This window comes from Macaca mulatta, chromosome 8, assembly GCF_049350105.2.
Source record: "Macaca mulatta isolate MMU2019108-1 chromosome 8, T2T-MMU8v2.0, whole genome shotgun sequence".
In the NCBI taxonomy this organism is placed as follows: Eukaryota; Metazoa; Chordata; class Mammalia; order Primates; family Cercopithecidae; genus Macaca; species Macaca mulatta.
Genome location: NC_133413.1, coordinates 26,131,036 through 26,154,297, shown reverse-complemented (window position 1 = coordinate 26,154,297; position 23,262 = coordinate 26,131,036). Strand labels below are relative to the sequence as shown.

At 36.6% G+C, this 23,262-nt stretch overlaps 1 protein-coding gene and 1 long non-coding RNA gene across 6 annotated transcripts in view; one reads left to right on the top strand and one right to left on the bottom strand.

Annotated features, from left to right (window-relative positions):
- Nucleotides 1-1,668: 1,668 nt before the first annotated feature.
- ADAMDEC1 (ADAM like decysin 1) lies at nt 1,669-22,851 on the bottom strand. 3 transcript variants are annotated; one of them, XR_013397204.1, is made up of 15 exons: nt 22,543-22,714; nt 14,771-14,889; nt 13,814-13,890; nt 13,001-13,079; nt 11,333-11,409; nt 9,672-9,858; nt 9,390-9,452; nt 8,574-8,645; nt 8,092-8,258; nt 7,659-7,740; nt 6,839-6,969; nt 5,798-5,975; nt 3,594-3,679; nt 2,222-2,386; nt 1,669-2,145 (listed from the first exon to the last, which is right to left on the bottom strand). XR_013397204.1 is itself a non-coding variant. In XM_001106842.5 (14 exons), the coding sequence occupies exons 1-14, from the start codon at nt 22,628-22,630 to the stop codon at nt 2,380-2,382; spliced, it is 1,413 nt and encodes a 470-aa protein (XP_001106842.3). In that variant the 5' UTR covers nt 22,631-22,851; the 3' UTR covers nt 1,669-2,379. The 3 variants fall into 3 exon arrangements, 2 of the variants coding, with proteins under 2 accessions (XP_001106842.3, XP_077799397.1); XM_001106842.5 differs by having other exon boundaries at nt 1,669-2,386; nt 22,543-22,851; XM_077943271.1 differs by lacking the exon at nt 14,771-14,889 and having other exon boundaries at nt 1,669-2,386; nt 22,543-22,630.
- Nucleotides 14,896-23,262, top strand: part of LOC144330756 (uncharacterized) — a 241,611-nt gene continuing 233,244 nt past the window's right edge. For 2 of the 3 annotated variants that reach the window (XR_013397205.1, XR_013397206.1), the window contains exon 1: nt 19,130-19,414. This is a non-coding gene — a long non-coding RNA (uncharacterized LOC144330756). Of the gene's footprint in view, nt 19,029-19,129; nt 19,415-23,262 lie in introns of those variants that run through there. The other variant, XR_013397207.1, reaches the window with a different exon arrangement.

Genomic DNA, 23,262 nt, shown 5'->3' with positions numbered 1-23,262 from the left:
ACTCTGGGGGCTTGGGGGGAAATGTTGGAAGGAGGGTGAGGGATAAAGGACTATATATGGGTACAATGTTCACTGCTCAGGTGATGGGTGCACCAGAATCTCAGAAATCATCACTAGATAACTTATCTAGGTAATCAAAACTACCTGTACCCCAAAATTATTAAAATAGAAATAAAAATTTAAAAAATTAATAATTATTGATTGGAAAAAAGCTATCTCTTTGGGGAAAAAGAGGTTGTGTACATATAAGTACCTGTGTTTATTCTAAATTTCAGTGATATAATATGTAGCATGCAGTTTTCAAATAATAATTAAAATACAATATTACTATAATTCCAAACAGGCAACTGATTTTAACAGAATGCTTTCATTGGTTTCTGTTGAACTATTATGCCTTAGTCACTATGGTGGCAAGCAATGAATGAGTATAGTTCCAACATTTTGGTTGATATTTTTGCTTACATCAATTAGCAAAATTGAAAGAATAAAGATATCTGTTAGATTTTCACTCATTCATTAAAAGTGTGAGTGACTATTGAGTTGCATGATAGTTTTCAAATAATGAAAACATATCCTCTCAAAATTCTATGCTTTCACATTTTAATTGCTATAAACAAGACTTACTTTTAAATTAAAACTCCATCACTTTCTTAAGTATAGATAATAAGTAAAACAATACATCAAACCTTGATTTGTAGCATTTGGCTATTCTGTGCTAAAGTTCTCCTATCATATACCATTGCAACGTGGTGTCACTGGTCAGAGAGTAGGGAAGAGGTGTCAGAGACTTAAATAACCATAGAGCATAGATGAGTCAAATGTAGTAGAACCGGGAGTGATATGTTTTGAGTATTTCCTTTGATTTTACCAGAATTTATTTAATTATGAATTTATATAGGTTGGGTTTCAGTAGTGGCTGTGTTGAGCAACCAGCTCACAATACTCCTTAAAGTTTAACAGTTGATGTTCACAAGCCTGTACTAGAAGTCTCCAGCATGCCACTGATTTTAATCCCTGCAGCTCAATCAGTTTTACTATAGGAAGCCTCTACCTGAGCACAAGGTCAGGGGTTGGGGGTGGGGTGGAAAGGATGCCCTAAGAAGCCCTTTTTCCTTGGAAGAACTGGCTGGAATTTGTATCAGACCAGTGGGCAGTGGAGATCCTGGCAAGGCATATCCTGGGGCCGCAGCTGGGCTGACACCCACACCTGGCACACAGCTTCACAGGAAACACTGGCAGTGCCAGCCCATCAATGACAGCGAGGCCATAAATGGGGAGACGGCCAACACCAGCATGCAGTGCATCCCAGGAGGCCCTTGGTTTCAAAGCCCAATCTTTAAAAATATGTCTGAGTTTCTAGTCTCCCAGCATAGACATCTATGGAAATTTAGGTAACTTTCATTAATTGTTAAAAATTATTTAGAGAAGGAAACCTCAGGAAGAAGCCTAGTCTTCCTGGTGACTGGCCTCACATCATGCCATTTTGGGCATGAAAAGATGACACGACCTCCTTTTCTCATATCCATATAGCATTGCTTGGCTATTTGTGACAATATTATTAAATTACCAGAGCGACGATTTTCCATTGATGTGAGAGGCTTCAACACCAAACACAAACCTACAAAGAAGCTTGAAAATACTCAGTTTCATAAATGACCACACAGAAAAGCCTCAAAAATTGCGTTTTTATTGACATTATGGTTCATTAAATCATTAAGCCTTCTTTGCTGGCTCAATTAAAATGTAAGCAATGTAGACTTCTCAGAATAAACTTCATATATAATGATGAAGGAGATGTGTATAGGATATAAATGATAAAATGAAAAATATTTACATTTAATCATTCTTGGCATGAGATAGAAAAATACTGCACATTCAAGAGCAAGGCAAAGTGAACATAGAGGAATAACATAAAACCTGAATTCTATTCTTCTTTCTATTGCCAAAGCCTTCCCCCATCACGTGGTATTGTTTTTTTATAGGCCATACTAGTAAGATGAAAGAAGCGTTAAAGCATAGTACTTGTAATTTAACAATTCTAGAGTGTTAACTCTGAATAATTCAGCGGTGCATTTTAAGGTGCTTTGATGGAAGGCTACTTTCTTTTGTTCTCCAAAGGGCAGAACTAAGTCACAAATTCATGATCTTTAAAAAAAAAAAAAAAAAAAATGAAAGATTAGGCCTAAACAAACAGCCAACGTCTCTAAGTACATCTGTTTACCTGTTTCTTGGACTGATAACAATATAGAAAGTAGAATAACAAGTGAAAGACCATTATGTCTAAGTACACAGGTGAAAATTCACCAGATTCCTGGGACAGTTAGAGTTGTTGGTTCTTGTCCTGGCAAGGCAGCATCTCAGTGAAGCAGACTTTTGGATTCACTGTCTGATTAAAGGAAAAATAAAGTTTGGAAGCCAGGGTTACTACAAGTTATAAAATATTATGTAATAACAATAATGAAAATGTACAGAATGTAAATTATGTGAATAAGAATTCATATTATTTAAGAGACAATATTATTCGCTGTATTTTATGAGTGAAAAAAAAATCTAGTTTAACTGCATTTAAAGTCCCACAGCTAGTTTGGGGCAGAAAAGACTAGAATTTTAGTTTCCTGAGAACACCTCCAATTTTCTTTCCATGGTATAAATTGCGTATCTTGCACAGTAAGGGGCATGTTCACCTAGGGTTCCAAGTCCCTAAATTGCTGGATGATTCTTTTTCTTTTGCGATGCTATGTTTCTGGCCTGGGCACAATTTCCAGAATTTCCTGCAGAGTGGAATCATTCCATGATCCACGCAGGCTGCATTAAATGGTGCTTGGTAAATAACCAAGCGTTGGTCCTTATCTTTGACCTTGCCGATCCATTCCCAATGAAATGATAATTGATGGTGCTTGAGTCAATTATTTTCTTTATACTCTTTCTGCAGTTTCTATTCCAGAAAAGATTCGGGAAAGGGGAGTAAAGAAAATATATCCTGAGTCTTTCTCCTATTTTTGATTTTTCTTGTTGCCATTTTTATATTTAGAGGTTATTTTTCATTGAAACAAGTACCATTTTCCAAGTAATTGGGTTCCGTAGCCCAACTCATATAGAATTGTATAAGACACAGATCTACTACCTAGGTTATGACTCATTGAAACACTTTAAATGGAGTAAAATTGTCAAATTTTATAGCATGTTCTTAAATGCTATTGATTTTCTGACAGCCTTGCAAATTAAAACTACCAACTTCTAACCAAGAATAAAACGAGCTCATTAACTGAGGCTGTTTTTAAATACACTTTTCTTTTCTCATTTTGGTTGGTATTAAACTCATCGTTCTCTAACAGGAATTTAAACAGGTTTTGGCATAGATTCCAGCAGCCCTAATCTCACAAGGGTCAAAGTAGCTACTTTTCATGAGTGTTTGTCCACAATCCTTCGTCATGTTCATAATGGTTGCTAGTTTTCCTCTCCAAAATTGAGTCATTTGAAAAATATAAAATACATTGTGTTTTAGTGTATTATAGAACCCAGTGGCATATTTTTCTCAAATGTGAAATAAAAGTGAGAAAACGTTTTGGAACAAAGAAAGCAAAAGGTCTTACGTGGTATGGTTTGGAGCGTCTCCTCCACAATCAGTTCCAGGCTTCAGTTTACACTTTAGGGCTTCGCAGCAGAGGTTGGTACATTCCTTCAAAGCACACACACAATGGAAAAAGGTGGTTCAACACTTTCTTCCCATAGACTAGGTGATAGAATTCTGGTACAAGATGGCAATGAAAGTTTACTTTTTAAGCTAAATTACTCTGATAGGCGAATTCCAGTGACAATGACCAAGGACATTGAAAAATAGAAAACAAAATATCATCAGCAATGAAGACTACTCCTTAGAAGGTGAGAAATAGAATTATTCAAGAATTTTTCAAAAATAAATTTTGTCTAGATGTATGATGTGTATGTCCAAACTAAAAAAAAGAATGACATACAGCAGAAAGAAAAATATGAAAATAATTTAAAAGGCCTTTCAAAAGTGCAGGAACTCCATGAAGAACTTTATATATATAAATTTCCTCAGAAAATTTAAAGGCAACTTGTCATTTAAGACAATGCTTAATGTTGTAAAAATATCAGTGCCCTTCAAAGTTAAATATAAATTTAATGCATTTCCATCAAATCTCAATGGTATTTGAGGACAAGTTTGCAATAACAACAGTAATGACAAAATAATGAAAAGATTTGACATTAAAATGCATTATCAAGTTACAATCTTTAAAATAGTGTCATGCCTGGGAGAAATATGTAGACAGAAAGCTTATTTTTAAAATAGAAAAAAACTCCTAATTATATACCTAGGAATAATAAACTGGCATATCAGATCTATGAGAAATTGGATTAATCAATAAACAATACTGTATAAAGTATATATACTACTTTTTGGATAAGAAAACAGTTATTTAGAAATTCAGTTGTTCCTAAACCCAAACTCTCTAGTTTTATTCAATTACAGAAGAAAAATATCAACAAGATATGAAAATAATACAGGAGTTGACTGACATAATTCAAGAATTTTAGATGTTACATATTCTGTATACAATGGTCCTCTCTTGGCCTCTTCCTTCTTCTTTCCCCCTTTCCTTTCTGTAAATACATACCATTTACTTGCTGAAACCAGAAGTACCTAGGGTTTTGAGTATCTTCAATTGTCTTCCACCCAAGAAACCATAGAGGAATTTAAGCAAGTAAGAATGAGATAAACATAACTCTAATTTATTATAAAATATCAAATCTTTTGTAAAATTCCGTGCTTCTTTATAATTAACAGAAAGTTTACAATATTCTTCACAAATGACTAAGTTATGCTGCATAGACTTCTGATGTGATCTAACCACCTAAAATTTCTGAATACATAAACTGAAGCATAGAGAGTTTAGACACCATGCTCATTGTCACAGAGCCATCTTAAGTAATGGATACTTCTTGGGCTGCATCCTGCTTCACCAATGATTAGCTGTGTATCTTTGAAACTAGTTAACTTTTCTGAGCCTCACTTTGTCTCTAAATTGGGACAATGGCAATATTTTGTATATTTGTGAGTAACAGAAGAGATGGTGTATATGAAAGTAATTTTCAGATTATCTGATATGTGCAATATCTTCAAATAAGAATTCTTAGTCTTTGTCTTAAAAGTAAAAGAAACTTGTTATGACAACAGAAATATCTTTTAGAAGCCAATGGGATTGCAAGTGGTCAGCGTTGTTTAGAGTATACAAATGCCTTGAAAGAGTCTGATTTATAGAAATTAACAGAATCATAGTGCTTATTCTGGATGTTCTATGTTAATAGCCCATTTTCTACAGATTTTTGTGATTATTTTTTCTTTTCCTCTTTCTTCTCTGTTTTGTTTACAACCTGGTTTACACGTTGGCTTGATGAGAAAAGACCAACTCTCCCTCTGAGGAGAACTTACTTCTAGATCTCTAATTGTTCCTGTTCAACAGATGATCAACTATGACATTATGTCATTTAGGGATTTCTGACTAATACACGTTTTGGAAAGATCATAAGTGACATGTTATAGTTAACAATTAACTTCTTTACATTTAACTTCATATAATTACATCAAAATCATGTCCTGGTTTTTGAGATGCCTTTCAAAGGTTACTAAATTCAGTAGCAAAAACACAAGTGCAAATCTACTTTTTACTATGATGCGCAGTTTGTCTTTAGAAAGAATTTCCGAAAGAATATTGGAAAACAAAAAGAAAACTGCATAATTCTTCCGCCCCAGTCAAAATCTAATAAATAATACCTTAGGAGAACCACAATCACAATCTTCTCCCACTTCCAGAAGGTGGTTCCCACACACTGGTGTTGTCATTATATTTGTAGGAATAGGTGCTTGCAGCAGGCACTTTGGTTTCTGAGATAAAAGGTATCTTTCAAAATGTGCGCGGCAAGACGTACTGAAATCCTTTGGGAATTTTGAACTGTAATCAGAAGAAAACTCAAATAATATGATATACAGTGTGGTGCCTTCTGCATGAAACACAGAATGAAGATAAAGAAACACGAGACTCTGGCTTATCTAACTGTATTATCGACCTCAATGGAAATTCCAAATTTGGCAACCATTTAGGACTGTACTGTATTAAATGTGGTAGGTGATAGAACATGCATACTGTGGTATTTGGAAATTTTTTTCCTAGAGCCTAAGTCATAGAGCTGAAAGGATTTCCATTGCCATGTGGCCATTTAGTATTGTTCTAAAGGACAGCAGTGACAGCTATCACCATTTGTAATAATCCACTCATTTTGCATTGAGAAATGAGGGGCAAGAGATAATAATAATGAATCAGTGAAAGGAAGTAGTTGCAGGCTTCTGGGCTGTATGGAAATATTTCTTTTCTTCTTTGTGAGCATTTCAAGAACAAAGTATGTTTGATTTATTTTTCTATCCCAAAGTCTTTGCAAAGTGCCTGGCATTCACAGGTAATTCATAAATCGGCAAAAATAGATGATTGGTTGATTGATGATAGGAGTATAAGACGATCCTGTCATCATCATAATGAGATGAATATTTTTAGAAACTATGGGTTCATTTTAAGTTAGACTCATTTTAAGTTAAAATTATAAGGTCACCATACTTGCAAGCTCTATCTTGGCATATTTATAAATCTTAAAGAATGAGCCCTGGTAGTTTTTAAAATTTGTGCCTCAAGAGACCGGAGGTTGAATTAATGGGATACACAACCCTTGGGAAAATATATGCCCATCCAACATCTGTAGACTGCTTCCGAATTCTTTAAGATTTGGAAAACATCTCTCTTCTTCTAGGATGACGAGGTCTCACCTCAGATACTGATTCATCACACAACTGCCGGAGGGACACTTGGTGTCGAATGGAACATCAGGCATACCAAGGACATGGCCCAGCTCATGTGACATCACTGCTACAAGAGCCACACTATTCTTTTTTTTAGCCTGGAAAAAAAAAAAGTAGACACATTTATTTATTCTGTTTTTATTCAATTGTTGCCAATGTGCAGTCTTTAAAAATGGCTTAAGAGATGAAAACTAGTGAACCATTTGCTCCCGTGTATTGCAAAATGTTGAAAGAGCATTGGAAGTGATTGGGTCCTATGGATACAATATATTTTATTCAGTAAATATTTGTTGAACTAATGGATACTAAGTTACCAGTAAATCATGGTTAAATTAATTACATTCTTCATAGGAAGTACTCATAGGCACCATATCAGAGGTCTCCAAAACCTATTGCTATGATATCTATGACACTGGAGTGCTTGGACACATGACATCTGCATGCACCTTTCTTCCTTGTCTGGCCTCTCTGGCCACAGATACTGGGGATGAATAGTGTTAACCCGGGTCACAGAGGGTATTGGATCTCCTTTCTGTTCCAATATTCCTACTCTGGTTTTCTAACATGAACTAAAGAATGACATGGCATGCTCTAGCAAGGCTGATGTAAGGAGATGTTCTGTTTCATAATCCAAGGGGTCTTCAGTGCAATGACCTACCAGTAGTTTCATTTCTACCTTGATTCATTGATTCAGCAAATGTTCATTTTGCTCATTCTATATAAGGTGTTATGCTGGACTTCATAGAGGATGCAGAACCACAGGGAGGCTTACGATAAATTTACACACCTCAATAACAGCAATCGAAGATGGGGAACACAAGGAATTTGAAGCTGCCAGTCCCACGCGTCGATTGTTGAAGCTAATCCCGCTGTATGAAAGTTACAGATACTACTGTCACAATCTGAGCCTTTGTAACAATTAGCTTTTGTTAATTATGTTAATGAATTGCCTCACTGCCCTAGCCTTTTTATATGGACTAGGCCCAAAAAAACTTCTATTCCTTCGTGTTATAATGACCATAGATGGTTATCTTATATCCAAGAGCTCATTCTATCATCTGATTATTGATCCAATAATCTCAGAGGTGAATTGCTAGTGGTACAATGTCAAGCACTCTGACGGTTGATCAGGGAACTATTACGGAGCTGAAACCCTTGCTAAGGAACCTTGGGGATAGCGATCCATTCTGCCTACATTCACCTGGCCAGCATGTGCTCACCTGAGGAGCTGAGCATGGTCGTGGATCTTTTCCCTCAGGTTGGAACTGTGCCATCTCAGGAAGTTGTTAAACGTGGTACTTCCGCTGGGCACCACCTTTATCTTATCACCGTCAGACCAGATTTCCATACCTACCAAGGCCACTTGAACATCTATGGTGTTATAAATCTGTAGAAAGAACATTTATCTTCATACAAATGTTCATGATTCCTTTTGTGTTTGAGAACTTTTGTTGACCCCAAGTGATGGATAAAGTGACAGACTGTAAGTAATGAATTTCCATTTTGAAAGTAAAAATTTTAAAAATTGTCTTTGTTGCAATGCATATAATTTCACCTTGATGTTGATCCTTGTTCTGCTAAAATTTCCCTGAACTGTTTAACTTAAGGCATTTGTGACCTTTTTAACTTCTTGTTGGTGAAATCATAGGGAAGTTCCAGGCTTCTATGCAGAAACACGAGGTTTACATGACTAATGTCTTACCACATTGAGTAGGTTCATCACATCAAACACAAAGCTTCTTATCAGAGTTAGATTCTCATTATAGTTCTTATACTGTAAAATACAAAACACAAAGTATAGTGAAATGGCAAATTACACTGAGAAAGCTGATGGCATACAGGATTTCACATTTTAAGAAAAATTATGCATTTCACTACAATGAACATCCGTGCATTCCATAATTAAATAATGTAAGACTGTGTTCTGGCAAATTCTATTTCAAATGTTAAGAGTTTTTTGATAAAAGTGAGACATTCATGTAAAATTTTAATGTTCTTATAATTTTATGATTTTAAGTTGAATAAATCAAATTAACAATTTTAAGGTTTTTAAACAGAATCATGTGATTAAAATTTGATTACAAAGCAACATTTGCTAGATAGAAATGTAGATTCTAGTATTTTCCTCTGTATCTATCAATATAATTTCTAAGTTATATAGAGTTTTGTGTTGATTTTATATTGACATAATATTTATATTAAATATATTTAATTTTATATTAAGATATGAAGTATTGTAATATTTTAATAATGCATTCTTTTTAATTTTTTTTGGTTGATTTCCTGTAGCTATCTGGTGTTAAGTATATCGCCAATATCTAAATATGTTCGTGGCAGATGGATATTAAAGGGGATGAGGAGATAATAACTATTGCTGGCAAGGCAAGTAAACAGCCAAGACACCCAGGTGGACAAATGCCCCATTATTAGCTAAAATAGTTTATTGCTTGCTTTTGCTTGATAAGTAAACTTAAAAGGTGACTGAACTGGCCAAGAGGCCTGTGTGTTTCATACTCACAAAGGCATTATCCAGCACCAAATAGAGATCAATGTATTTCTGTGCCCGAAGAAAGTCTTCTTGCTTTACAAAGAATAAAAGAACATTGTTAGTCACTGTCTTTATCCTAAAAGATTCTAAAGCTTAAAAGGAGAATTTTTTCCCCTAAAATAGAAGATAAATAGAAAAATAAGTAAATAAATTATAGACGACACATGTTACTCATTTCTAAGAATAGTCGTATATCGCCTATCTTTGCTGAGACAATTGAAGTAAATGATGAGGTAATGGAATTGTATTCACCTCTGGGCTTTTGAGTGATCTAGAGATTCGAATTGGGCCTTGTTTCCCGCCAGTGCTCCTCACACCACATGTGTAGTTAGCTGGGTCTTGTTCCTCCTGGTTAGATGTAAAGATGGCATGTTCTTTCTCGTCTGTGCTTTTCAGAGGTTTTATCAGGTATCTTTGATGATGATGTGTGAAGTATCCTCTGGGAGATATAGAGACTTGTATTTCAGGATTCCTGACACACAGAGTCATATTTGCATCCAAGAATGGATTGATGTCTGCCCCTCCATCCCAATTTCACACAGTCTTGTCATTCTTAGACCTTTCAGCTAACTTTTGGTAACGTAAGTTAGAATCACTATTTGTCGATATAAAATGAAGCCTAGCTTACTTACCAAGATAATTCTGAACAAGAATTATAAAGATGAAGCAACCCCAAAGAATTTGGAATTTGCACCATGGTAAATATTTTTCCATAGTTTATTGATTCATTTAACAAATATTTCATGGCAGATCCTAGGACTATAATGGAAAATGGAGTAAGGGAATGTTTAGATAGCAAGAACGCCAGAGGGGAACATGAATGATCAACAGGCCAACCAGAGTAACATGCTGGGATTAGAAGTAGCTTAAAGAATCCCTGTTTCTATAATCATAATAGTATGATAATTTGTTCATAAATAGAAGGTGAATCCATATAATAAAATATTACAATCCAACATAACTGTTCAAAATTATATTCCTGAAGGTATGTTATGATATGTGAAAAACTTGTCATGTGTGTTATGAGCCATGTTGGAAGAACAATGTGTTCTATATTTTTATTTCAATGCTGTGAAAGATACATTTGTCTATATGTGTATATAAGGGTGCCAACATGACAAAATGTTAATAACACTGATCACTTAGAGGTCAACTTTTGTGGTAGTTGTTATTTTCTTTTTCTTTTTTTTTTGTTTTGAGATGGAGTCTCGCTCTGTCGCCTAGGCTAGAGTGCAGTGGAGCTATCTTGGCTCACTGCAAGCTCCACCTCCCAGGTTCATGTTATTCTTCTGCCTCAGCCTCCTGAGTAGCTGGGACTACAGGTGCCCGCCACCACACCCGGCTAATTTTTTTTTGTATTTTTAGTAGAAACGCGGTTTCACCGTGTTAGCCAGGATGGTCTCGATCTCCTGACCTCATGATCCACCCACCTCGGCCTCCCAAAGTGCTGGGATTACAGGTGTGAGCCACCACGCTTGGCCTGTTATTTTCTTATTTGTGCTTTTTCTTACTTTCCAAACTTTCTCTCATTGGCAAGAATTATCTATGTAAACAGAAACACATATGCTTCTACAATTAAGTTCAATTGTGACAATTGCAGGGAAGAATGTTTTAGAAAACAAGAAGTAACTGTTTCAGAGAGTAGGGTGGACAAACATGGAAGTGGATCCAGATATCATCAAGGTCCACAGTGTAGCATTCTTGTTTTACCATTCTAGGCCTGACTTCTCCTAGAGCAGCAGATTATGAAATGACTGTCAGGGTAATACTTTGTTCTTCACTTTAACCACATATATTCCGCATTTCAGCAATGAAAAATTTACCAAAATAGTAAGAAGACAATATCTAGTAGCCCTTAATTCTGTGTAACAAAAAGCATCTTGATCTTGAATGATTTTGATAGTAGTTCTTACCTCAACCCGTGACAAGTACTAATGCTGGCAACAGAATTCTTTTCATTTAGGATGTTTCCTTTATAGTAACAGTGTTCCTGGAGTGGAAAAAAGAAATTATGCTTCAGAAATGTGTGTGTGTGTGTGTGTGTGTGTGTGTGTGTGTGTGTGTAAAATGTATGAACTATGAGAATACATGTATCACAGTTGTGAGGAAAGCTACTGTCTTGAATATGTAAAAATTCTTCAAGTAGTGACTGTGGCCAGAGCAATTCTCAGAAACACAAACAGCAAGAACCTCCGAGGTTTTCAGAATTGCTTCACTGGAAGCTCTGTATATTTGGTGGCTGAGCTGTTTTTCTGACATTAATTTACACTAAGGAAGAGTCCAGGGAAGTTAAACTTAGGTGGGCTCGTAGTGAAGGGGGTTGTTTTCTCTGAGAAGTGGCCAATACTCTAGGGATTTACAGTACTCCCGGTGGGTCCTCAGGTTTGGGGGTCAGTGCTCAAGAATTTGGCTTCCCTGTCCTGAGTCCCAAAGGCACTGTGCATTACAAATAAGTAAAATGAGACGTCTATTTTCCTAGACTGGGGAATTCTCAATACTTCACACTGTCACTCCTGAGCTCCTCAGACTAACTTATTTAATCACTGTTTTAATTGATCTATTAGTGGAATCCCATTATCAGCCTCAAAGATTCAAAATTACTTGTCTACAGCTAGAGATTCAGACATGATTGCTGGCCCGCATCTGCAAAGTTAAGGGGCCACTTATGTGGAGTGATCCAAAAAAGGTAACGAAAAAACTCCGGTGCGAAATAAATTGACCTGCCTCAGGGTCTGAAATTCCATCTGTGGTCTTTTCTCCCTGTTTGGAAGAGATCTTGTCAACATAAACATTTTTTCATAGAAGACTTGAGAATATTCCTCATTAATGTATCATCAGCTATTAACAATTAAGCATGAATTAATTTATCAGACACTGTCCGCTGAAGATAGTGTTAGCAAAAATTCAGACGTTCATGAAATAAGTTTTGATGAGCATGGGGAACAAAGAACCGTTTTGTGGTAGAAGTCTATTTTTTTTTTTTAATAGAGAAATACACGTTGAGGGTACCTTGTAGGATGGCTCTGAGAAACTCTCCTAGCTTGGGAACGTGAACATCTCTTGACTGAGATTTGTTGTATTCTCTTTCTGATACTATATGCCATGATTCTTAATGTCTGACATTTGGCCCTGGCATTATCTACAGGATAATGATTTAATCAGATATAAAAATATTAATTAAATAATTGATATTTCATTGCTGACCTCAGGATAAATGCATATATCTCCAGAAAATAGTAAATAGTGACATGAGGTTTTAAGTACCCATAGAGAAGAATTTTTCTAACCTATGGATAAAATGGTCCAGGGACAAGTGGACTTTTGGTTGCTTCCAAAAATGTGACACTTGGAAGCCTTCTGCTGCTCCTATGTTTTAAAAGCTGAATGTGATTTTCCAAACTGTTGTCTCATTGGTCACAGATGAGCACCTTGCTTTCAAGTCCTTTGATTATTTTTTGAAGTTGTTCTTGGACCTATGAATTTTATAAAATAATTGAGTCCTTTGGGGATCTTAGTTAACATTAGCACAAACTAATAACATCTAAAACTCAAAAGAGTCTCACAAAGGATTCGGACCCTACCATGTTCTCAGGCTTCGTGGTGATTTCCTCTCCTCTGGGTGAGTACAGTGTTTCAGTATAGTCTGGCCCCAGGAGATGCCTGTAGAGAGCAGAGAGCTGCATGAACCACTCTGGGTGGTAAGAAAGGCAGAACTTCCTGAACTTCAGCACTAAAAAAGTGATAGTGTCTACAATGAGAAATAGCTAAGGTTCTGACCTACTAATCCTCTTCCAATATTGGAGCTCTGCTACTGAAGCAAATCAGAGAGTTAGTTCTTCCTATTAAATCTGAGGGAGGAAGTCCCCTCATCTCCTTCTCATCTGTAGATTCCCTGTCTTCAAACCAGTCATTTTGAGATTTCCTGCACCAAGGACACAACCTCTACAGAACCTTTGAAGGGTGCTGAGTCACAAATATGCTTATAGGCCCACTGCATTCAGGGAGAAGTTTACTAACTGTTATAAAACTAGGAGGAACCCTATCCCCTGGAATCTATCTCTAGGTCATGCATCTTGAATCAGCCTTGGATATACATTCTCATAAAAGAATAGAAAGCATCATCAAAGTCTTGAGTTTATATGAGTAGAAAAAGATGTTCAGTAAGTTCCCGGAAGGTCAAGGAAGAAAGTTATTTACATATGCCATTCCTTTTGTTTTACACTTTGTATATAATTTCCTAGGAAATCTGCCTTTTTAGCACAAACTAATATCATGTAAAGCTCAAAATGCCTCATGTGTTCTATGTCAAACCACACTAAATGGAGCCTGAAAAAGATTGCTCCCCAATTTCATAACCTAATCCAGTGATTAGACTTTTGGAAGGTACAACTTACTTGGATTTTTGTAGGGAGAGAATGATTTCTTCTCCATTTAAGATCATCTGATATTGAACTTCGGGTTCATACCTTTCCTGAAAACATTTAATTACACCAAACAATTTATATTTCTGAACATAACTAAAATAATTGTAATGATATATGTAGTATATATTAGAAGAACAATTACAAATGCATATAGGATAAAATCAGTTGTCTGGTGTTTTCAAAATATGTAAGACAAAACACATTATGCACTAAAATGGACTTTCAAAAAGTAGAATTATGTGATAATAACACTTATAGATTAAACTAGCTGTAATACATGAGATAGGGACTTCTCATTTGTCCTAATGTACAGTATACTGTGTCAGGATCCCCCAGCCAGGGAATCAAAACAAGGTGTGTATTTTTCTTACTTTAAAACCAAACTAAATACGCTTAAAAACAACAACAACAACAACAAAAACTCACAACCCACTAAGAATTAGGTAACAATTACAAAATGAGGGAAATACTTGCAACAATGTAATAGTCAAATAATTGATATCTTTAATCAATAGTAGAAATATTGTGTTAACTACTGATACAAAATTTAATTCTTCACTATTGACAAAACGGCTGAGGAAAAAGACAATTCACTGGAGAAAAGGGGTGGTGGTGAGGCTGGCCAGGAACAACATCTCAGTTAAAGATGGCTGACCTTCCTGGGCTTCTCTCCTCACTCTCAAACTGAGAGAAATGTCTAAGCAGCTTTATCCTTTCTTATCAAGTGACGTTGTTGACTCTGCTGCTTAACCATAGCGGCATTCTGAGAAATTGTGAGCTGTCTCCTGAACACAGGGGAGCTGTATACATGGGCTTCAATATGAAACTATTAGATGGTAACTGTAACATCACTGCTGTTAGTGAAAAGGCTTTTTATTGCCTCTTTGGATGATTGTAACATCTACCACAGTCATTCACCTTGCTTACCTCTTTGCCATGCTTTTCTGTCTGGTTGCTCTCGATCTCTCTTTTGTGTAAAATGTGAAGTTTTATAGGACGAACTATTTCATGGAGCGTTAATTCAGGTGTTTGCTTTATGGCTATTGCTACAGAAAGAGAAATAATATTCACATAAAAGATTTAAAGGTTTCGGTTTTAGTCGTCTTGTGTTTTGTTTTCATTTGTTGGGTTGCTAAAAGGGCAGTGAAGACTACATTCCTATGTAGAGAGCAAACATTAGGAATAACAAATTGATTCTCCTACTTCAGCTTTGATGACAAGGATTTTTTTTTTTTTTTTTTTTTTTTTTTTTTTTTTTGCTCTCCCTCCCCGCATTCTGAAAAGACATGAAGATTACAAAACAGTTCTTCAGATGATCTCTCAGTGCATGCAAATGCTGGACCACCATACCCAGAAAGGACAGGTTATGGATTAAGAACAGGGATTGTGTGAGCCTAGAATTCTGCCTGTAGTAATCTATTTCCTTCTTGCTTTAGAGTCTTCTTAAAAATCGTGAAATTTTCTCTCAATGCCCTCCAAGACTTTTTTTTTTCTTTTTTATACCCTTTTCCCTCTGAAGCACAACTCCCGACTATACACTCTAAAAATAAAATTTTTCCTTTGTATATAATACTTTACTTTTAGGAAAGACTCTACTAGCAGTAATTTTATTCCTCAGTGTGACAATAAGCCATGATGTTTTTTCTCTCAGCATTTTCCCTCAAGACTTTAGATTTCAAAGAAATAAAGATTTTGTTTGCCTCTCTTTGAAGAGTTTTAAAGCCTTAGAGAGGAAGGAGAAATATTGTTTATGGACACAATGTTCTTCTTGATGTACTTGAAATTACATTACATAGACAGATTTTCATTGTTTATAAATAATAGAAATTATCTTGGAGCCAAAAGATGTGGTCTTATGCCCTAGCTAAATAATCTCATAGAAGTCACTTCAGCTTTGTACCAGTTTATTATCTAAGGTATAGGTTAGTGTAAAACTTGAATAAGATAAAATATATAAAATTATTTAGCACCCTATTAGGAAGATGGCAGCATACTTTTTCTATTTTTTCTTTTAATTATTCAATCATTCTTATAAGGTCAGTCTTATTTCTAAATGCTCACATTTTCATACATACGTATCTGTGCTTAGAGACAGTTTTCCACTCAGTATGACAGAGTGATCTTAGGGAAAACAGGATATTTTATACCTGGCTGATACAGAAAATGAAAGGAAATCACAAAGCAAGAATTCCCTCCTAGTCAGCTCCCAAAGTTCTGCTGCAATACTCTCCCGAGCAGGATTCATCACACACTAAAACAGGAAATCTACAAATGTATGAGTAAATGATCTTTTATTAAAAGAGAATATGAGTCCATTAGTGGAAAAAGCCATGCGCTTGGAATGAGAATGAATTTTAACAATGTCTAGTCCCAACGCTAGCACTAATCATGCAATTTTGGAAGAGCCCTCAAAATCTCTGTTTTCCTTCCTCACTTCTTGTTCTACCTACCTTATTTGTCTTTGGGGAAACTTTATAAGAGTAGATTACAATGTGATTTAGACAAAAACCTTTGCAAGATATATAAAGTAAAAAATCAAAACAACAACAACAACAACAAAAACCACCCAAATCAAACAGTGTTGTTGTTTTGTTTTGTTTGTTTGTTTTGAGACAGAGTCTCGCTCTGTCACCCAGGCTGGAATGCAGTGGCCCGATCTCAGCTCACTGCAACCTCTGCCTCCTGGGTTCAAGCAATTCTCCTGCCTCAACCTCCTGAGTAGCTGGGATTACAGCTGCGTACCACCACACCCGGCTAATTTTTGTATTTTTAGTAGAAACGGAGTTTCACCATGTTGGTTAGGCTGGTCTTGAACTCCTGACCTCGTGATCCACTGCCTTGGCCTCCTAAAGTGCTGGGATTACAGGCATGAGCCATTGTGCCCATCCCAACAGTGTATTTTTAATGAATATCAAAATGATAGTAAAACAAGGTTGAGTGAAATTTCAACCTCTTAAAAACATATTTTAAAAACGGAGACATTGGGTCAATATTATACTCTTAACTATGATGTGTCAGATCACTACATTTGATTTTTTTACATAGAAGAAAAATAATGTAAAAGTATTACATTCTTTTCTAGACAGTAAGCAACTTATCTTCTCTGATATTTCTTTTATATTAAAACTCAAGTATTCATTTGACAAATATGTATTGAATGCTGACTTTAGGCCAAGCACAGTTTGAGGCAGTCAGGTTAAATGAAATAATAGAATAGATAGTGACCCATGCCCTTATAAAATTCATTCTATTGGGAAATGATGTTATATTACATATATTTATACATATGAAGTATACATTATGAATAATTAAATTATTTACAGGTTGGAAGATGATAAATGCTATGGTGATGAAATATATCAGAGTAAAGGAGATTGTGAATGCCGGATTAGAGGTGAGTGTTGCAATTTTAAATAGGGAAGTAATGATAGTCACATCGAGATGATCACTTTTAAGCCAAGATTTCAGGAAGATGTGAGACTGAACAATATCATTCTTTGGGAACAAAGAGTTCCGGATAGAGGAAAGAGCTAGTAATAAGGTTTTAATGTGAGATCCTGGACAGAGAGTGCATTTAAGAAACCACAGGGATCTAGCTGGAATGGAATGAGAAGAGTGAATAATAGAATGCAAGTAGGTTGGTTATGGAAATGAATAGATTGTGCAAGACCTGATTGACTCTTACAAAATTTGGCTTTTACTCTGTGTGAAATGGGGGCCACTGGAGAGTTCAGAGCAGAGAAGTAACATAATCTGACTTTTGTTTAATAAGATTGCCCTGTCTGATCTGTCGAGAATATCCTGCAAAGAGGCAAGTGTAGAATCAGAGAGATCATTTAGGAGGATACTGCAATAATCTAAGAGAGAGGTGGTGGTGACTTAGATGAAAGTGGTATCAGCGGAAGCAGTGAGGTGTGGTCAGATACTAGATATATTTTGAAAGTGAAATCAATAGAATTGGTGAAGAATTGGATATAGAACATGAAAGAGAGGAATCAAGGATGACTCGATATTTTTGCCTTGAGCAAACATAATTGCCATTGACAGACTTGGGGAAAGGTGAAGGAAGAATAGATATGTGGGAAAGGATCTGGGTATGTTGTTTTGAGATATCTACTAGGCATCTGTAGAGGCCAAAGCAACTCCATCTTGGATGCTAATCTGGCAAGCTGGCTTCTGATTAATCCCTGTTCTGGGAGCCCTCTAAGATTTCCAGTGTATCCATTGTTCGTTGTGTAAGAGCAGGTACTTATCATAAATGTTGCCTGTAGGTCAAACAGCTGTGATGCTATCATACCTCAATTGTCCCGTACATGCCTTCTGAACCACCCCTCCCCTACAGTATAAAGGCCCTGGATCTGGAGAGTAATGGAATAGGGATCCACTGTCTGTGTTGTCTCGTCACCACTCAGGACACAGACATGAGTTATCTTTGTAAGCCCTTATTAAGACTTGTTTTCTAAAAAACTGGATCTTTTAGCCTCTTTCTTTGGCCTCTCAACTTCCTTGGGCTTTGGGGCGGTTTGCATAGACCTGCCCACCATGAACAGCATCTAAGTGGGTTTGTTAGAAATAAAGTGTACATTTTAGTGTGGAAGCAAAAAGTTGGGAGTTGTCCTCTTGTGGATGGTACTTAAAGCTAAAGATTAGATAAATCACCAAATGACTGAACACTGCTACAAAAGAAAAGAGTATCAAGCACTGAGCCCTGGGCTATTCCAACATTAGGAAATTGAGGAGAAGAGGAGGAACCAGTAAAGGAGGCCAGTGTGAGGTAGGAGTTCACCAAATGAAATGGTGTGTTTCAGGCCATGGAAAAGGAAAGAGAGAGGAAGGCAGAGAAAGAAAGAGTTGAAAAACATGAGAATACGATGCCCCCAAAATGACCACTGGATTAAACATCCTTGAAGCCGTAAGAGCAGTCTTGATGGAGTGCTGGAGATGAAAACTCTGTAGAAGTAGGATAGAAGAGAATAGGGTGAGACTAACTAGAGAAAAAGTGTATACACAGCACCTTTGAAGATTTGTTATGCAAAAGGAAATGTGAGTGATTGGTCAGAGTGGTGGGAAAAACTATAGGGAAAGGACGCAAACCTTCTGAAAGTTCAGAAGATTCTGCAGAGCCCCGGGAAAGAATAACTGAAGGCAGCTGTTCTATAACCCTGAGGCAGAGGGCAAGGAGCAGGTACAAGGGAGTATAGGGGGCTTTCTCTTAAACAGGTTCTTCTACTTATGTTGACCTGGAACTGACCTTTGATCATCCACGCACCTGACGTTCCCTGAAAGGGGAACAATAAATGTTAATTACCTACAGGTTGTTTTTGCTCCAGGTTTTCGGCATTGAGCTTGCACTGAATAAAAGCAAGCAGCTCCAGCTTCTCAGGGCTGCTCTCTGGCCACCAGAGCCGGGCGGTCACCTCGCTGTTCTTACAGTACATACCTGTGTCTGAATACTCATTTCATCCATCTGCCAGCATCTGCGGGACAGACCCGGCAGGTGGTGCCCCACGTGAGGAATGCTGCAATGGATGGCGATGAAACCCTCGAGAATGAAAGTGAAGTGACTGCAAAGTAAGTAATTGGTGATTGGTGGGGATTTCAAAGTTTGAGGGGATTTTCAAGCTAGGGTTTCATCATGGGACAAAGTTATCAGCTCAACAGCAACAGTATACAAAAGTATTGAAACAGCTGCTTAAAGCTAGTGGAGCCTGTGTCTCAGAGGCACAATTAAAGGACCTAATGCAAACTGTTGCTTTCTATAACCCATGGTTCCCAGAAGAAGGCATGCCAAACCTAGAGCTCTGGGAACAAGTGGGGGAGAAATCTTAACATCATGCACAAGGGCAACAGGTCCCAGTAACATCTTTAACATTATGGGCCTTAGTCAGGGCTGCTTTGTCCCCACTCTACACAGAAGAGCCTTAAAAGGGAAGGAAGGAAGAACCATTATCTACCTTACCGCCGCCTCCTCCTCCCTCAGCCCCACCATTACTGGGTAAAGGTACCACAGAGTGAAACAAATATTTTCTCTGAGCCCCCTCCCCCAATAAAATGGAAAAAATACAAGGGATACACTACCGTTATGGGACCCTGTCTTAGGCAAGTGGAATTAGAAGGGGAACTCTTGACCTGTCCTGTGATGCAAGATCAACAAGGCAAACAGGTACATGAACCCACTGCTTTCAACACTTCTAAAGAAATAAGAAAAAGCATTAGAGAACAGAGCTGCTAGCCCATTTATGAAAGGATTCATTGAGGCCGTAGCAGACTTCCATATGACCCCATGGGACCGGTCAGTGCTAGCTAAAACAACTTTAGAGACCAGGCAATACCCCCTCTGGCAGACAGAATATGATGAGCTGTGCGAACAACAAGCCAACCAGAATCAATTGGCCTGGCAAAACGTAACAGCTGCTCTCTGGCCACTAGGGCCAGGCAGCTCTAGCTAGCTGCTCTTACACTGCATACCTGTGTCTGAGTACTCATTTCATCCATCAGCCAGGGTCTGTGGGACACACTTGGCAGGAGAGAGAAAATTTAGGACGTTAATTGGCAGAAGAGAAAGAAAAAGGATATTCATTTTAAGTTGGGAGAATTTATATGCTGACAGGAATGATTCCATAGGGAATATGGAATAGATACAGTAGGAAGGAGGGAAAATGTTAGGTCAATGTCCTTGTATGAGAAGGGATACGATCTAGAAAACAAATAGAGGTGTTAAGCCAGCACAGATAGGTCAGAGAGAGGAGCAGAAGGTAAGGCTGATCATATAGGGACAAGAAGCAGTAGACTGGTGAATATGGTGGAACACAAAGTAAAACCTTCTTACAATCCCTCCCATTTTCCCCAGAAACTTCTGGCATGTTTTTTATATACATAAAGCAAAACAAATGTAATGCTGAAGTTCATTTTGCTTAGCAGTTCAATGAGTACAAGTTTGTTGGAACATGATTGTTTCATGTACTATTCACAATGATGGTAAGATTTTATGGAAGTTCCAGAAAGTTGTGAGCTTGAAAGAAGAATAATTTACTAGATAAGATTGTGTGTGAGTAAACATAACATTACGAGGTATAAAATTATCTAATTAACTGCAACCTAATGAATATCTTCTAAAATAATAGCTTTTATTGTTAACTATTGGGTTATGTAAAGTAATAGGGAGGAACATTTAAAAATGTAGGGCTGCTTGGGCACTATGGATATCGTAGACTCTCATCAAATTCAGAAGTATTTCAGTGACTTTTTCAGCAGAATTTTGAGAGAACAATACAATAGTAATAAAAAGAAGTTTCACTTTTCTAGAAATGTATCAATGACTGTTTTGAGGCCTCTGAGGAATGGGGGAAAAAGATGTGTAGATGATTTTTTTCATTTCAATCAAATTCTATTTCATTATATGTTGTGTGACTTTAGATACAATTCTCATCAGACAGCACAGGCATAGTTGTTCAGTTGGTCAATTAATATTTTCTTTTGTTTAATAATGCAATTATAATATATCTGATTTTGGTTTAATAATGGAATTATATATGATTTAGCCCTCATTCTATTTTAAACTCTTCCCTGTTATTCATCCTAGCAAAGGTATGATTAGGAAGTTGTCTTAAATACATGGATTTGATTTTTGGCCAGGAAGTTAGTTCTGTGTTGTCATTGGGATGGTGTGTTTTAGAAAAGAAAATAGATCTAGTAGGGTTATTAAATAAGAAATACAATTCCAGAGACATCCTTCCCAAATCATTATGCAAATCACAAACTGTTGACTGTAAGGCTGTCCTTTTATATTTATATGGATTGAATAATTGCAAAGACTTCAGTAAGCTATGTATATATATCACATAATTATTAGTATAATACTCTTATCCTTTTTTGGGGTATAGTATTGGTGATGGACAATGAGGAAATATAAAAGAATATGAAAGCTAGAGCCAGCCATATGTGTGGAGCTTTTGCTCAGCAACCTTTAGGCAAGTGAGAATTTTGTGGGGAGTTTGGATAACTCCTCAACTATGTACTTTACCTGTTTCAATACAGGGTTTAGCACAAATATGTTTAACATGGAAATGTGCAAGTTTACAGCTTGACTTTTAACATGCTTATTATGTGATCACTAGTACAATAACCAGTGACTTGAAAATTATTTTTAGGGTGTGTATAGAGTGTCATCAAATTGGTTCATCTATCAATAATCAATCTCAAAGACAAAAGGGATTTCCTTTCCAGAACTAGTAATTCTGACCCTGTCATTCTGCTTTTAAGAATTTTTCTCAAGGAAATATCCCAAAGTGCAGATTTTTAAACAGCCGTGATTCATGAAGATGTTAATAAAACTTTATTTACTAGAGAAAAGACATAATGAATGGAACGACATGTAGCTTTTTGTTCCTCTATTTTGGAAAATACTGTGCAGACATAAAATTTATTTGTTAAAATATATAACAATTGGAGGAAATAGGACAAATTTTAGAATGCATGTTTCATATAGTGGTTTAAAATATCTTCACTCAAAAAGATACACACACATATGTATATATAGTTTGCTTTTGCAGAGAGGTAGAAAATATACCAAAATGCAAATAGTAGTGATCTTTTGACCATAAAAACAGATGCCTTTTTTTTTTTAAAAAAAAAAAGCACTTTAAACATTCATCAAATAATTTGACTTTTATGTAAAATGCTGGTGTAATGGTACTTACCTTGAGTTTGAACAATGAGCCAGAGTATAGGCAGCAGGACCCAAGACATGGTGGCTACTGCAGGTAGCTGGGAGGTCCCACACAGCATGAAGTTGTGGTCTCCCCAGTGTCCAGTTTTATCTTCCCCAATTTCTCTTTAGAAGTTGAACAAGAAAATGAAAACTCCCACTTTTTGTGTGAGATTGGGGAATGTTTCTTAAGAGGGTTGGGAAATTGTCAAAAAATTGCAGTGTCAACATCATGAGAATGTTCCTCATCTTTGAGAGATATTTACGGCTGTGGTTATAGCTCATTAAGGACTCACATCTGGACACTGTTTGCCCTTGGTGCTCCTATAGCAGTGGGAATGTGTGAACTGAGACTGAGGTGCTCGCGTGCATATCTACATACTCGCCAAACTGGACCATCACGATTGCTGTTCAGTATCTTTATAGAAATAAATCTGCATATTTAGGACATATATCAGCATTCTGTACATATTTCGAGAAACTGTCACAGTGAACACAATCTAAAAAGCACCAGGCAAAGTCCTACAAACCAAGATACTGCAAATCTCTCAAATGTTCAGTCTCCTTATGAGTCAACAGGGGATGCTGATAATATTAACTACCTCAAGATTCTTATAAAATTCAAATGCATTTGCACACACATGTGCACATGCATGTAAAATTGTAAAGAAATGTGCATGTATAAGAAATGTGCAAAAAATGTAAATAACCT

Excerpts from the sequence above, each read along its gene's own strand:
- ADAMDEC1 (XM_001106842.5), bottom strand. The coding sequence starts at position 22,630 with ATGCTGTGTGGGACCTCCCAGCTACCTGCAGTAGCCACCATGTCTTGG. Across the intron at positions 8,646-9,389 it reads TGGTGCTGGATAATGCCTTT|TATAAGAACTATAATGAGAA; the intron begins GTGAGTATGAAA and ends TGTATTTTACAG. Across the intron at positions 5,976-6,838 it reads GTGATGAATCAGTATCTGAG|TTCAAAATTCCCAAAGGATT; the intron begins GTGAGACCTCGT and ends TTCTGATTACAG.